General features: G+C 43.7%; 1 protein-coding gene across 1 annotated transcript; it reads left to right on the top strand.

Moving 5' to 3' along the window:
- Nucleotides 1–1479: 1479 nt before the first annotated feature.
- Nucleotides 1480–8741, top strand: RGS16 (regulator of G protein signaling 16). Its single transcript, XM_039483234.1, has 5 exons — nt 1480–1617; nt 3485–3586; nt 4374–4435; nt 5955–6121; nt 6406–8741. The coding sequence occupies exons 1-5, from the start codon at nt 1577–1579 to the stop codon at nt 6604–6606; spliced, it is 573 nt and encodes a 190-aa protein (XP_039339168.1). The 5' UTR covers nt 1480–1576; the 3' UTR covers nt 6607–8741.
- Nucleotides 8742–15149: the final 6408 nt, after the last annotated feature.

Genomic DNA, 15149 nt, shown 5'->3' with positions numbered 1-15149 from the left:
CCTTAGAGGGAGTGACGTTCTGCTTGTTGTAACATCGTGGGAATGTGGGGGCACTATCAGGTTGCAGTACAGTCTCCTACCGTGATACATTTTCAGAAAATTGACCTTTCTCTACCTCTTTGCCCCATTCTGTCATAAGGAGGAGGGAGAAAACTTGTTCACCTTAGCCTCTAAGAATAGAACAAGCAGCAATGGGCTTAAACTGCAGCAAGGGAGGTTTAGGTTGGACATTAGGAAAAAGTTCCTAACTGTCAGGGTGGTTAAACACTGGAATGGATTGCCTAGGGAGGTTGTGCAATCTCCATCTCTGGAGATATTTAAGAGTAGGTTAGATAAATATCTGTCCGGGATGGTCTAGACAGTATTTGGTCCTGCCATGAGGGCAGGGGACTGGACTCAATGACCTCTCAAGGTCCCTTCTAGCCCTAGAATCTATTCTCTTCAGCTCTTCTGTCTTTATCTCCTGCTTCATTCTCTCTTTCCCACTTTATTTTCTCTGTTCTTCTGTTCTCTCCTAGTCAGGTTCTTACATTGTGCCTATTACCATGGTATCTTTTCCCTTACTCTATATTTCTCTCCTCTTCTTCTCTCCTCCTCTCCCTTCACCACATGCAGAGCAGAATGAAACAGAGTCTGCAACTATGATCCAGAGTACATTGCACATTGACCCATATCTGGGGATCTAGTTTCGATAACTAAGATTGTCCTTCTGCACGGTTTCAAAATATAAGTGAGACCAAACCCTGTTTTAACTAGTGTCTCTGAGTTGTGCCACAACTTGGACGTATAGCGTGATTTGGAGGTATGGTTAAAACACCATTTTGCCCCATCGACTATGCAAGGCAGACACTGGGCCAGTTTCACCCGCATGCGCCGGCTGCTTTGCACTGCTCTGGAGATTGTAAACCAATTGCCTGAATGTACCAGTGAATCTGGCCCATTGTTTAAACCCCAGTGAGAACAAGCACATTGTACCTGGTATTCTCCCAACATGCTTGTATCTGTAGTGCAGACAGGACTAAGTGGTCTCCAGCCAGTGGTACTTAGCTAATAACTGCTTTGCTTTTCATATATTGCATATTAAACAGATTTTTTCTTAAAATAAAACAGAAAAGCTTCCCATTCTCCAGACACCTGTAACAGCATATGCTCCTTATTTCACGGCAGAGAGTCTAGGGGCAGTCACAATGCTAGCAGCTTCGGACGTTTACATAGCAGGTATAGTTTATAGGTGGAAATTTGTCTGGTTTTCCTGTTATCAGGGAACAGGTTAGGACTGTGTTATTCAAGGACAGCTCTGATTCTCCCCCAACTTCCCTCTCTTAACACACACAAAAGAAACCCACCTAAACCATTATCAAATTTTCTTACTCCGGTCAGAGCTTTTGGTTGGCTAGAGGCTGGAGCTGTGTGTGGCTAACCCCTCCCACTTCCCATGTGATATAAAGCACAGCTCCCAGGCCCCGCTTCCAGGCTACAGCACAGGACTACAGCAGCTGCTTGTTGCTTTCCATTCCAGTGACAAGGACTAAACCCGTTGTCAGCTACCTACCCTCCTGCTTGCCCAGTTCTCAGCATGTGCCGGGGTTTAGCTGCACTTTCCACCTGCTTGGAAAGGTAAGAGATTTTGAAATACTAGAACTCTGGGAAATAAAGGACTTGTTGATACAGAAATATTAGATTCAGTACTAGACCTTATGGCCACTTTTGCATGGGCAATGATGCTGCGTTTGTAAAACTGGGTCATACACTGTGTTTAAATCATAGCTAACAGTGGTTCAAGCAATATAACTTAGCAATATAGTACCAGGGAGGAGGGGAATGTAGGGGTAAGCAATATGAAGAGGTAGTGCTGCTTTTATATTGTTTTAAATGCTTGAGGTTTGTCTTGCTATCCCCTTCCATTGCAGAACTTGCTTCGCTCTGACAGCATAAAGCATATTTAAAATAAACAATGATTTGGATGCAGTCTTGTGCTACACCTCTACCTTGATATAACACTGTCCTCGGGGCCAAAAAATCTTACCACGTTATAGGTGAAACAGCATTATATCGAACTTGCTTTGATCCACCGGAGCACTGCTTTACCGTGTTATATCCACATTTGAGTTATATCGGGTCGTGTTATATCGACGCAGAGGTGTACTTGTTTGGCATCGAATTGATAATTTTTATAACAGTCCTCTGAGACCTTGTATAAGCAGTAGTATAAATAACGTTTGATCTGTACCCTTTCTTAGGGATGGTACTCTAGGGAGAAGGTGATATAGCAGGTAGCTGTCTCTGTATTGTCGCAAAGATGCACTGGCAGGGAGGTGTCTCAATATTGTCGCAGAGATGCTGTGGCACGGAGCTGTCTCTATGCTGGTGCAGAGACGCCACTGCAGGCAGCTGCACCAGTACTGCCGCAGAGACCATGTGGCACAGAGATAGCTCAGTAGTGTTGCAGAGACACTGTGGTATGGGGATGTCTGCATAGTGTGGCAGAGACAGCAGGACAGGGAGCTGTCTCAATACTGCTGTTGAGAAGAGAGCAGTTTCGCTATTTTCCCTGAGACTCCAGAGCAGAAGGGAAAAGTACTTAGGCCAAGAGGATCAGGAGAGCAGAGCAGAGATTGACCAACAGACACCAGAGTGAAGAGGAAGCCAGAGGGATAATGAAAGGGCCAGACAGGGCAGACAGCTGCCTCTATACTATACATCAGGGGTAGGCAACCTATGGCACATGTGCCAAAGGCAGCAGGCAAGCTGATTTTCAGTGGCACGCACATTGCCTGGGTCCTGGCCACCAGTCCGGGGGGCTCTGCATTTTAATTTAATTTTAAATGAAGCTTCTTAAACATTTAAAAAAACCTTATTTACTTTACATACAACAATAGTTTAGTTATATATTATAGACTTACAGAAAGAGACCTTCTAAAAACGTTAAAATGTATTACTGGCACAGGAAACCTTAAATGAGAGTGAATAAATGAAGATTCGGCACAGCACTTCTGAAAGGTTGCTGACCGCTGCTATACACTAACCAGGCAAACACCTCCACACATGCTCTATATGGATATACAAAAAAACGATCTCCCAAGAAGTTACTGAGAGTTTTCTAGTGGCTTCTGGTGGCAAAGGGTGGGATTGGGGAAGAAAGGTTTTAATTCATAAATAGGCACACAGTAACTAATACTAAAGATAACAGTGGGCTAAACCAATTACAGGAATAAGGGGCTGAAATTCCACTAGAGGCGTGGAGCTGTACCTGTTTCAATCAGTGTTTAATTTGGCCCTGTGTATCCATGCTGGATTCAGAGAGAGAGAGAGCGCTAGCTAATTGCATCCCGAGGCATTTTTCTGTAAGGATATAATGCTAACAAGCCTGTCCTAGCAACAGGCCTTCCCTCAGTTTGATGAGCATGCACCTCCGCCCCCTAGTGGCCATTCTTTGCCTCTTCGTATCTAGTCCATACCCATCTGCTCCTCTTCTGTCTTTCAGAGCCAAACAACTCAAAACTCGTTTAGGGATCCTGCTTCATAAACCAGAGTTGGGACATGAGGCTGAGAGCTTCAGCACGTCTGAGCAGGGCACCAAACTGAGGTAAGCCAAGCCTGCATTCTCCAGACTCAGCCTAGGCCCCCTGCTGCTGTACATGGGTAGACATAGGCAGGAGAGCACTGTCTCATGAAAGAGTTGTATTGGTCCCCAAGGACTGCCCTGGGATTGGATCATGTTCATGGCCCTCTCCATATGAGGAAGAAAACAATACATCAGCAGAACTCACAGCTCTCCACCCACTAAGCCACACCCTCACATTTTCAGAGGGGAATGTTTATTACCCTGCTCTACCAGTCAAAACCAGACTGGACAACAGGAGCCCTAGCGAGTGGCATCTGGTACACAGTGTGGTGTCCCAGCTTCAGGCTAGACACCAGAGTGGACTTAACCAATTACTGAAGTCCCCCAACCAGCTGCTGGACTCTATCTGTGGACTGTAGTCAACCTTAGAACCAGGACCCTCACTATTTGAAGGGAAACTCTTTACCAGAGCTTGTACCAGCTGGAATTGGCTGTTTTGAATCTCTATATAGAAAAACAACTGGCCATAGCTACACTATAGAGCTAAGATCTGGCGAGTCATCTGGGAGAGTAAGAGAGAGGGAGAAAGAAAGAGAGAAAGGAAGGAGAAGACCCCAGAGGTAATGAGATTGCTGGGTCTCTTACTTTAGTTTTCTATGGAGTGATGCAGTCCTCTCCTCTTCCCCTAAACACAGTAGCCTCTGTCATGGAGCTTTTCTATCCCTGAGAATTTGGCCAGATTGAACACTTGTTAGAGTTTGTTTTCATAAAACAAGGTTAAATACTTAACTTTACTTTTCCTCTCCAGAAACTCCTCAGAGGAAGCACTAGAATGGAAGAAGTCCTTTGATCACCTGCTGAAGAGTAAAAGTGAGTACGAGTCTCTTGTATGACAGAATGAAGGGGGAAAGTACACCAAGACTGAGTGGGAGGGGAGACTAAGGGTTAACCACGTGCGTAAGTTCAGCACAATAGGTAATGTTTGTCTATTCTCAGACTAGAATAAAAGAAAGGTCGGTCTTTAAGAACTGCTTCCTTCTCCCTCCTGAGAGTATTGCTTTGATGCAAAGAGGACAGTGGAGCAGATAATAGTCTGAACAAACTGGGTAAAAACCAAACAGAACTGCTGCATGGCCAAGTAGGGTTGCCATTTTTCAGGCATGGTCCTCTTTCTGGCAGAGATGTTGCATCACAATGCAATGCCATGTTGTTGGGGCATAAATGTTATCACGCTGATGTTATGTCAGTGGGATGTATCACTTTTTCAGAACCTGGACTGTAAATTGTCCTGCAGGCTAAGGTTATTACCCATCCCAGTTTCAATGCACATTCAGTAGAGACCCATGAAAATGGATATTGTTCAACAACTTTGGGGTTGAGAGGCAATGCTACCACTTGTACTATTCAGAATTTTCTTAGAGAGGGAGAATTCAACAGCTTCCCTCCAGAATGGTAGGAAACACTCAGCAGTGGAGAAGTACTGATTCTGTGTGGCTTTAGTACATCCATCCTGCCATCCAGACGGTCTGTACTTGCAGAAGTACTGGCTGTGCTATGCACTAGAGTCCCAGTAAGAAAATCTCTCTCACACAAACACACACACTTAAGTACTTTTCAGGGATACACTTTGGAATCAGGTGAGGGTTATCTCCTTCCTACATGGTCTCAGTGCCCAGGAGTTGGACTATTAAATAAGTGACATTAGAAATGACAAATCTTCAAACTAAAGTGGACTGAAAATGTTACTGACATGATAGAAATGACTCCACAGAGGGGAGGCCCTTCTCTACTGATGTGCTCCTTGTTTCAGCCTAACCCAAACTTTGTCACCCATTTTGGTTAACAAGTACATTTGGAGGTGTGACATCATAGACTGTCTTGAACATGGAGCATGTGTGCTTCCGCACAGCTTGTGACTTATTCCCTATACAACTGAGCCAAGAAGAAGGAGAAAGTCACCGCTCAGATACTCGTGGAGGGCATATAAATACCTAGATAGATAGATCTACAGAAATCTGTTCCAAAGCCCCAGGGAATACACTCTGGAGAACCATTATAAAAAGGTCAGACATGCAGAACATGTTGGAGACACAGGGTATGCCCTGTTCCATGCTTGTCTGTGGGAAAGTCGTTTATTGGAACCCAGAGGCCAATAAACAATCTGAGAACGGTGGAATCTGTCCAGAGTGAAAATCTGTCCAGGGTGAAGTAGAATCGTATTATGTCATGGCCTGAACTTCAAGAGAGACTTTTCAATAATGCTAAATTACTCAATAAGCAAGATGTATTTTAAAACCTGGCAGCATTCCTCATCTCCCAAAGATGTATGAAGCTGCTTCCTTTTCCCCTTCTTCCATCCCTAAATCTAAATTTTCCTTGTTCTTCACAGATGGGGTGGCTACATTCCATGCCTTCCTGAAGACAGAGTTCAGTGAGGAGAACCTTGAGTTTTGGTTGGCTTGTGAGGAGTTCAAAAAGTCCCGGTCAAAAACTAAACTGTCATCCAAGGCCCACAGGATCTTTAAGGAGTTTGTTCAAAATGAAGCACCTAAAGAGGTCAGAATTATTTCTAGCTTTGCATTTTATTGTATGGGTGTGGAATTGAGAACTGTTTCACTTATTTAACATAAGTTTGCAACAGTAATGTGCTTCCCCCACTCATACAATAGGAAAATTTGTTCCCACACACCAAGTGGTGTCTTATATGTAATTTACCAGAAGACCATACATAATATTTACAGTCATGCCCCCATTTTATTTATGAAGGGAAATCATTTCCCTCTCCATATGGTAATGTTCCCACACCAAAAGAATATTGTGTCTCCTGTCCTTCCTCACAGGTGAATATTGACCATGAAACCAGAGAAATAACCCAGAAGAACCTGACAGCTGCTACTACTACTTGTTTCGATGCTGCACAGGCAAAAACCCGCACTTTGATGGAGAAGGATTCCTATCCCAGGTTCCTGAAATCTACCTCCTACCAGGACTTGACAGAGCAAATCACCAGCCATAGCACCAGCAAGCGGTTGCATACCTGATCCAAGCCACCTGCACTGCCAGAAATGGGTGGGGGGGAGAGGGGAAGAGCCACATTGTGAAGCAAAGGTAGAGGAGGCAGGAGCCTGAGAAACAGCGACTGAGGCAGAAAGAGCTCTGAGCAGTGGGGTTTTGGCTAAAGTCCTGGGATTTTATCCTTATCAGGATCCCTAGGATCTCAAATGCTTCCATGTACCTCCGAGCTGTAGTGAGGAGCACCTGTCCCCCATCACTGGCATGGGAGATGGTGAAATGGGAACTGTTGGGAGAGAGAGAGAGATGGGTGGACAGTTGCTTATATGCAAGCAAATGCTCCAGTGACGGGTAGTGGGGAAAAAGTATACAAGAAGAGACTTGCACTAAAAGCAGAGGGGTGGGGGAGGGGAGAAGAGCTGGATGAGTGGCAGGTTCCGTTGGAAACAGGATCGATTCAATTCCCCCCCAAAACTGTCCTCCATCTGATGTTGAACTTTGTGCATACAGACAGATAGACATGCATGCATAAAGAGAAAGCCTCAGTCTGCTCTCAAGACCCTGCCTCTGTACCGACACAAAATACAAACTATACAGAGCGCTCAGAAGTTTGCAATTTCCACAGTGCTGGGGCCGGTGAACCCCCACTTGTCTGCATGTTCTTGCACCAGCTGGAATTTCCAGCATCTCAGATCATAAAGATGCAAGCACAACTTTGGGTTTTCAGCCACAGGAGTCCTGCATCTGCTTTGTTTTGATTGAGAGGGATTTCAGATTCTATTCTGCCCTCTCCAATGCACGCTCTGGGTGACCCTTTACCCCTCCTTCCACTAAGACATCAGCATTGCATGAACATTTCTCCCCCCGTCCATAAACTACATGAGCTCATGTTTTGGTCCTCTAAATTATGTGCAATCTTGGATTGCATGCCCCACTTTTTATTATTGATAAAATTTCATAGATGAGCACAGCACTTTACAAAGTACATACTTTGGCTAAGCCCTTGCCCTGAGGAGCTTACAACTGAAATTGGATTTATTGTAGATACCACCGTCCTTAGATACCATGGTGACAGGCACTACATAAAAACCCAAGAGAGGTAGGTAGAGAGAACTCCAATACAGTCAAAGGATTAGGCACAAGAGTGGCAAAAGCTGGAGGCCTAATTGGTCGGGGCTGGCATTGTTTATTTATTTATTTATTTATTAAGAAGACATGGGAAAGGGGAACATTGATAGATTTATTGTACGAGTGTAGAAGGATGTTTAAAAAGGTCCAAAGGGCCAGATTTTAAAAAAGGTATTTAGGCTACTAGCTGGTGAGATCTAATAGGCAGAATAATGAGCAGGTTACTTGCATTTAGTGATCTCCCAGAACTCTATTTTGTGTGGATGAAGCGACGCATAAAGCTCTGAGACAGTGAAAGTGGTTGGAAGAATGCATTTAACCAGAAGTTGCTGCCCAACACTTCTCTGAGGGGCTTGTAGAACATTTCATTTGCTGAGGCTTCTGGCATAAGACTTGATTTTTAGAATCCCACCCTGATTAGGTATTTGCAGATCCATTAGATAATTATTCAGACGCAGCTACACTGGTGCTAGCAACAGTATAAATACAAGTGTAGATCAGGCCCAGGTGTTTTCAACACTGTCTCATTGAAAACCTGCCTTGAGCAAACTTTCCTGGTAAGACAGAAACATGGTGCAGTCTTACCTGAAGCAATTTATTCACGGAAGCCAAATCCCGAGATCCTTACTCAGTTGTTACTCAGTCTTTGCCCAAACAACCTCCTCTTGACTTTCATGAGCATTTGCCTGAGTAAGGACAGAGAATTTGCCCTGGATCATTAGTGGTGCCCTCCTATTGCAATTTGTCTGGCCAGTGGCTTGAAGAATCTCAAGAACTAGTGGCTGGACTCTTCTGCATCCTCCTCTTCTTCCTTCCCATTCTACCTCTGAGTCTTCATGGGTTCCAGCTGGGTTCTCAGGAGATTCTAGCTGCTTTAATATTTATTATTTATTTTTCACAACTGGAACTAGTTTCATAATGCTATGATACACACATTGTTCTGATTGCATGGCTAACATTATTATATTATTATTAGAAAATAAAAAACAAAAAAAATTGAGATGGCTTCCCTCATCTTTGTTTTTAAATTACACTCTTTTTGCATTGGTAATCATGGGACATAAATTGTAGTTTATGGCAACATCGCACATGGGTTGCATGTCACTCACAATGTTGTTCTAAAAACAATTACACTACCAGAAGCAGACACACTAAAGGAATGGAAAGTGGAGGGGGGGGGCACACAACATCTTTCACGAGATAATTTCTCTGAAATAAGACAGCTAAGAATTACTTTCATCTTTGGAACTGGTTAAGTTCAAGAACATGTTCATTAATAATATTTAGCTCTGTTATAGCACTTTTCATCTTCAAAACATTTTACAAACATTTACAATTCACAACTCCTATACGAGATTGATGAAGAGTTCTACTATTCCCATTTAACACGGGGGAGTGGGGGGGGGGAACCAAAGCAGGAGAAAGTAAAGTAGGTTTGCCAGGTGTTCAGTTTTCAACTGGAACACTTGCTCGAAAAGGGACCATCTTCAGCCTGGTGAAAATGACCGAGTGAGAGCAGGCGACAGAGGGAGGGAGGATGGAGTGAACAGGGCAGAGCCTCAAACTCCCTAAGTTCAGAGGGAGTTGGTGTCAGATAGAATTGTAACTCTGGAGTCCCAGCTGCTAAGCCTGTGCTAACACCACTAGACCAGACTGCTTTACCAGCAACTATTTCTTTAAATCTTTTTTTTTGGAGGGGTGGGGGTGGTAAAATAATAAACAAAACCCAACCCTTGAAATATTAGTGTAGAGAATCCAAAATTCAACTCAGTGATACATTATGAAGTATGACCATTCCTTTCCTATTCTAACTCTGCTGCTGCTGCCGCCAAGTGCCTATTTGAGGTATAGATTTTTTTTTTAAAATTTCTCATTCTCTTTATTAAATGTAGTTTTCCTTAATGAGTCAGATAAATTAAAGTCACTGTACTTGGATACTGGCTTATTTTGGCCTAAGAGAGGAAAGAAGTTTGAGATGTCCAGAAAGCACTTGTTAGGTTACACAGCAAAGAAAGGGTCAGAGAGGATTTTCAATAAAATAGTGTTAAAGCAGAAAAAACACTTTTCAGTTAGGAGCTTTAGTTTAAAAAGAAATCAAAGTAATTGTGTTTCTTAATACTCATTAAAGGTTAATCTGAAACTGAGTTATTGTAGAAAATCTTTAAATAGAGCAAAATATTTAAATTACCACAGAAGAAAAAATATTTAAGAGGCAACTGAAATCTTTTCAAGAGCCTGAAGAATAGTCTCTAAAAATTAAGGGAGTGATATAGGGCCATATTCTGTTCTCAATTATTGTCAGTGGAGTTCTTCCAAATTTACACTAGTATAACAGAGGGCAAAATTTAACCCTATATGAGCGATACTCAAGTAAAAACTAAAGGTTGTCAGGTAGCTCTTTTTACATATTAGGTAGTTAGGGACAAATTTGCTACTGGTAAATAGAGTCAATGGAATTACACACCCATTCATGCCAGCAGTGAATTTGACTCTCCATTTTTCTTTAAAAAAAAAAATGGGGTCTATTCCATCCCTGATGTAACTTCAGTGAAATCATTGGACTGGGAGTACTTTGGTCCTTGGTGAACAGTGTTTTCCACTGTGGCTGAAATCACATCATCAAGTTTGCCGTCTGATTTCATCACAGTTCTAGCAAGATTCTCTGGAATAAAAGTGGAGCAGTATATTCATGGAAACCATGCTGGAACTCTGCAAGTGATAATCATGGGAACAGCCTTTGCTAGCAAAATCCAATCTTAATTTGTTTAGGGCCTTAAAGCTTTGAAGACACTATTTTTCTCAAGTCTTTTTAATCAAAACCCTTATGTTAGTATTTCATTTGGACATGGCGATTATGTTTGGTTCCAATAAAGTCTGACAGTTTCTCAGGGAAAGGGCTGTGAATTTGGAATCAGAATACAAGATTTGGTTCTGGGTTTTGAAAAGTCAGAAAAACTCAAATCTCAGAATCTGTACCCAGCGAAAAAACTTCAGCCTTCTGTGTTTGAGATTCCCATGGGAACCTTTACTTGGTGCTTTTCAAAAATCACAAGTGGGCGTGACTGGTCCTGGGAACTGTATTATCATGTTGACCTTCTCTAAGACCTGAGAAGAACATTGTGTAATTTTTGCCTTCAGAAAAAAGTCCCTCTAATTCACCCTTTGCTCAAACTTCTGAAGACATCACATTCTGCTGAGCTGACCTGTGTGCTCTCTCAGTCTCCTTTGAGAGATGGCTTCTGTGATTCACACCCATTCCTGTTTCCATTCATCCCTCCCCATCCTCACTCCCATTCCCAGAGCTAGCCAATTCACCTCCTCCCATCCCTGGCCCAGAACTTTCTTGACTGGAGAGTACAATTAAATAGCTGGGGGAAAAAATCCTGAAAACACATAAGAGCATGGAAACCCCCACAGTAAACATTGCAAAAAACACATATTGAATCAGTGAGGGGAGATTCCCCAAAAGTTTAGGATCTGCGAGTGGTTTGGATATGCAGCCTCAAGTTCAGAAGGTTTTGCAAAACTGCAGAGCCCCCCGCCCCCGGCTCTGTGACCTTTCCAGAACAATCATTCCTCCCAACAGACCTTGGCTTCTCATACCTTTTGTAGTTTTCTTGGGGGGAGCCAAGTGGCCTGCCACTTCCAGCTGGTGTGATTGAGGGGGTACCATCAGCCCACACTCTTGTAGCATTTGGTGAGACATTGCTTGTCGTTCCTCCATCTTCTTCATGAAGCATGTCTATCTCTTTCAGTCCTCTTCTGAGGGTCCAACCCCTCTTTCTTTCCATCTGCCCTGTCTGACACAGCTGGAAGCCTCTCTCCTCCCTGCCGTGCCCTCTTGTTACTGCCCTGGGATGCGTGTCTGCCTTTCATTATTTCTATTCCAGTAGCGTCCAAACCATGTTAGGCTCTGCACTGACTTATAGGAAGGCAAAGTCCATGCCCTATAGTCTGAAAAGACACAAAGTGGGATGAGGGGTAAGAGAAGGGGCACAGATGTGGTTATGTCCAGTACCGGACAGGGGACGTCATTTTGAAGAGCATGCAGTTCCACACACCCCCCCGTCCCCCAGCATGACCTCACACACACTGTGCATGTGAGGTCATGCCAGCAAAGGCAGGATGGCGCACACTGTAAAATGGCACCCCCATGTGGCACTTTACACACACCATGTGTGCAAGGTCCCACCAGTGGGGGCAATGTCACTGATGGGAGCAGCCCCACACCATTTCTAGAAGTACGAGAATGTCCAATATTCCAGGAATGCATAAGTGGCCTCCTTTCACAGGGTTCACTCACCACAGGTGGCACTTCTTCCAGGTCACCCCAGGGATTAGCTCTGGCCAAGCATTGAGCCCTCCTCTGGTAGCATCTCTCCTATCATCCTCTCACCATGAGGACCAATCTCACTCCAGGAACTGCAGCCTCCTCTTTGTGACTCTGCCTTCCACCCAAGACGCTATGTGGTTCTCCCTTACAGGGGGTATCAAAATCTTTCCAGAACAAGTTATCCCAGGTAGTCCACTGTTCTTTGCCTAGTCTGTGCCATGTCTACAGTGGCTGGTAGGGGCCCATCCTCTACTCCAGGTTCCAGTTCAGGGGCCCTCTAGTCAGCAGATAAGGCCTGCATTACTATTCTTTGCTGCTTTCCACCTGAGCCTTCTCCTACCTTCCCCCCTCTTTGGGTTTACCAGTCTCCCAACGCCATCCCTCCAGGGAGTAATTGTGGTCTACCCCCTACCCTTCACCCAGGGAGTGACTGCAAACTACTCTACCTTCTGCTGCCAATTCCCTGCCTTTATAGCCCCAACCTAGCTGTATTCCTCCTCAGCTGGGCTCCCTCAATCAGTCAGAGGATTACTTGGCCACCTAATACCCCTCAGTTGTGGCTTGTTGGGTTTTCATTAACCCTTTCTGGGCAAGTGTGGGATGAACACCCCATCACATTATCCTAGTCATCATTGTCATTATTGTTCCTAAATCCAATCCCATTTCACAGAAGACAAAACAACATACACACAATAGGGAAGAGAAAAGAACAACAAAAATAGAAAATGCAGCTTTTGACAACTCTCCTTCTCCTTTTGCAGCAGTGAATTTAATACAGAGAGACTGATGTCAGGATAATAGGGAAATATTTCCTAGAGCAGTGGTACCCAAACTTTTCCTGTCATCCCCCCCACAAACACACATTTACCAGTAATGGAATCTGTCCAGGCCCCCTCCATTACTGCACTACTACATTACTCAGCAGAGGGTGAAGGTGGAGCTGTGGGGCAGAACTGTGGACGGGGGAGGAGCTGCAGCTAGAGGTGGAGCAGAGAGGGAATGAGGGCAGAGCTAGGGTGGGGCCAGAGCAGGGGTTGGAGTGGAGCTGGGGCTGGGGGCAGAGTGGAGCTGGGGCTGGGGGCAGAGTGGAGCTCTCTCCCCACACGCCAGGGGCTCGGAGTGGAGCCAGTCCCCACTGTGCACCCCCTCAAACATTCCTCCATGCTCCCCTAAGGGGCCACACCCCACAGTTCAGGGACCATTGTCCTAGAGCAGTGGTTCTCAACCTTTCCAGACTACTATATCTCTTTCTGGAGTCTGATTTGCCTTCTGTATCCTAGGTTTCACCTCACTTAAAAACTACTTGTTTATAAAATCAGACACAAAAATACAAAAGTGTCACGGCACACACTGACTGAAACATTGCTTGCGTTCTCATTTTTACCATACATTATAAACTAAATCGATTGTACTTACAATTCAGTGTGATACTTGAGCCTGTTATTCATTTGTGAGCCTTGTCTGAAGCCAGAGACCCGCAGCCTGGGGCTGAAGCATGTAATTTAGCTTTGTGGAGCCCCTTGTGGCATTAAGCCCCAGGCAATTGCCCTGCTTCCCGCCCCCCCAACGTCGGCCCTAAACCCATCCCATGACCCCTGTGGGAGTCGCAACCCTCAGGTTGAGAAACACTGATCTAAATGAGTCGAGTACCTCCCAGAAGACCTCTATGTATGTATCCCTGGTTGAGAACCACTGTCCTAGAGTATCTTGCCATTTATACTTATGGATACTTGTTTTTTTTTTTTTTATTTAGACAGTCTTGACTCTGGCAGGCAATTTTCGCTGTTCAGTTTTAACTGACAGGCCTTACATTTACTGACAGTTGGTAACCTTTGCTGAATGTATGTGGAGCTAGTGTGGCTGTCTGTCATGTCATCTCTAGATTAGGGAAGGGCTGCAGACATGGCAAAATTGTGTGCAGTTCCACTTGGGTGGTGGAAGGAGACGTTTCAGAATTCACCCCCCCTGTTGTAACCTTTGATTTATGTAGTCCCAATTAGTACTTTAAAGATAAGGAATACAGCCAACTTGAATTCTTTATGGTTCAAGCCTACAGGGCAATTACAAACTATTTAATTTAGTGGAGGACAGTAAATATCACAATGAGAGATCAAATTAAAGATCTAATTTAAAGTAAAATAATTAATTTAGGTATACACTGCATATCATACTTACATTTTAAGATGAAATGATGCATGCAGGGGTGATTAATCCCTGGATAGGAAGAATGGGTATAATTTTTTTTCTAACAGTACCTTGATGGTGGGTGGGTGCGCCAATCTAAAAATCAGCATGCTACTTTTTCCCTAATCAATTATAATAACACCTCTTAATTAACATTACCTTTTACCATATTTATATTTCCATTATCATAATGAAAGATTTTGTAATTTTTTATTGTCTATTTAACATTAAGTATTGTCTTAATTAACATCTGCATAAACACTGAGCTAATAACTATCAGTATAGATAGTGTTTTTCAAAACATTAACATTTTATTTAAAACATTTGTAAAAACCAGTTAGGACCAAAACATGTTTACAACATGATCTAGGGTTATGCCCTAACTTATTTTTAAAATACCTTTTAATTGTTTTACTAGGCCTCTCTTGACTATTGTCAAGCCTAGTTTTAGGAAATAAATTTTTGGGGCTACTTACATTTCTTTAAGCAAGCACCATCTTTATAGATGACAATGCCTACTTTGGTGCAGCTGATCCTCAGCTCTTGCACCTGTGAGGCCCAGCTCCTGAGCCCCAGGTTGCAGAGGGATAGGAGCAGATCCACAGGCCATTCCGCACCAGGGAAAAGGATGCAAAGTGTAGCAGATACTACTACAGTCCTGAGGCTGCAGTAACTATTGTGGAGAGGCTCCGTTGCAGCTATTTGTCTTCAGGAAAGAATCCATGCCTTCCTATCCCTACAAAACCACCCTACACAAAGCCTTGACATTTGGATTTTGTGTGTATCTGGTGCTGGGAGAAAATTGGCCCGAGGTGTAGAAACATGTAAATAATCCATTAGAATTATCTGTGACATGTCGTGGGAAAAATATCACAGGGAAGTCCTTATGTTCACATTTACCTTCTCACATCCACCTTCCCCTGCAGT

The sequence above is a fragment of the Mauremys reevesii genome, linkage group 8, assembly GCF_016161935.1.
Source record: "Mauremys reevesii isolate NIE-2019 linkage group 8, ASM1616193v1, whole genome shotgun sequence".
Taxonomy (NCBI): domain Eukaryota; kingdom Metazoa; phylum Chordata; order Testudines; family Geoemydidae; genus Mauremys; species Mauremys reevesii.
The sequence above is the reverse complement of the archived record's forward strand: the minus strand, read 5'-3'. Positions and strand labels throughout refer to the sequence as shown.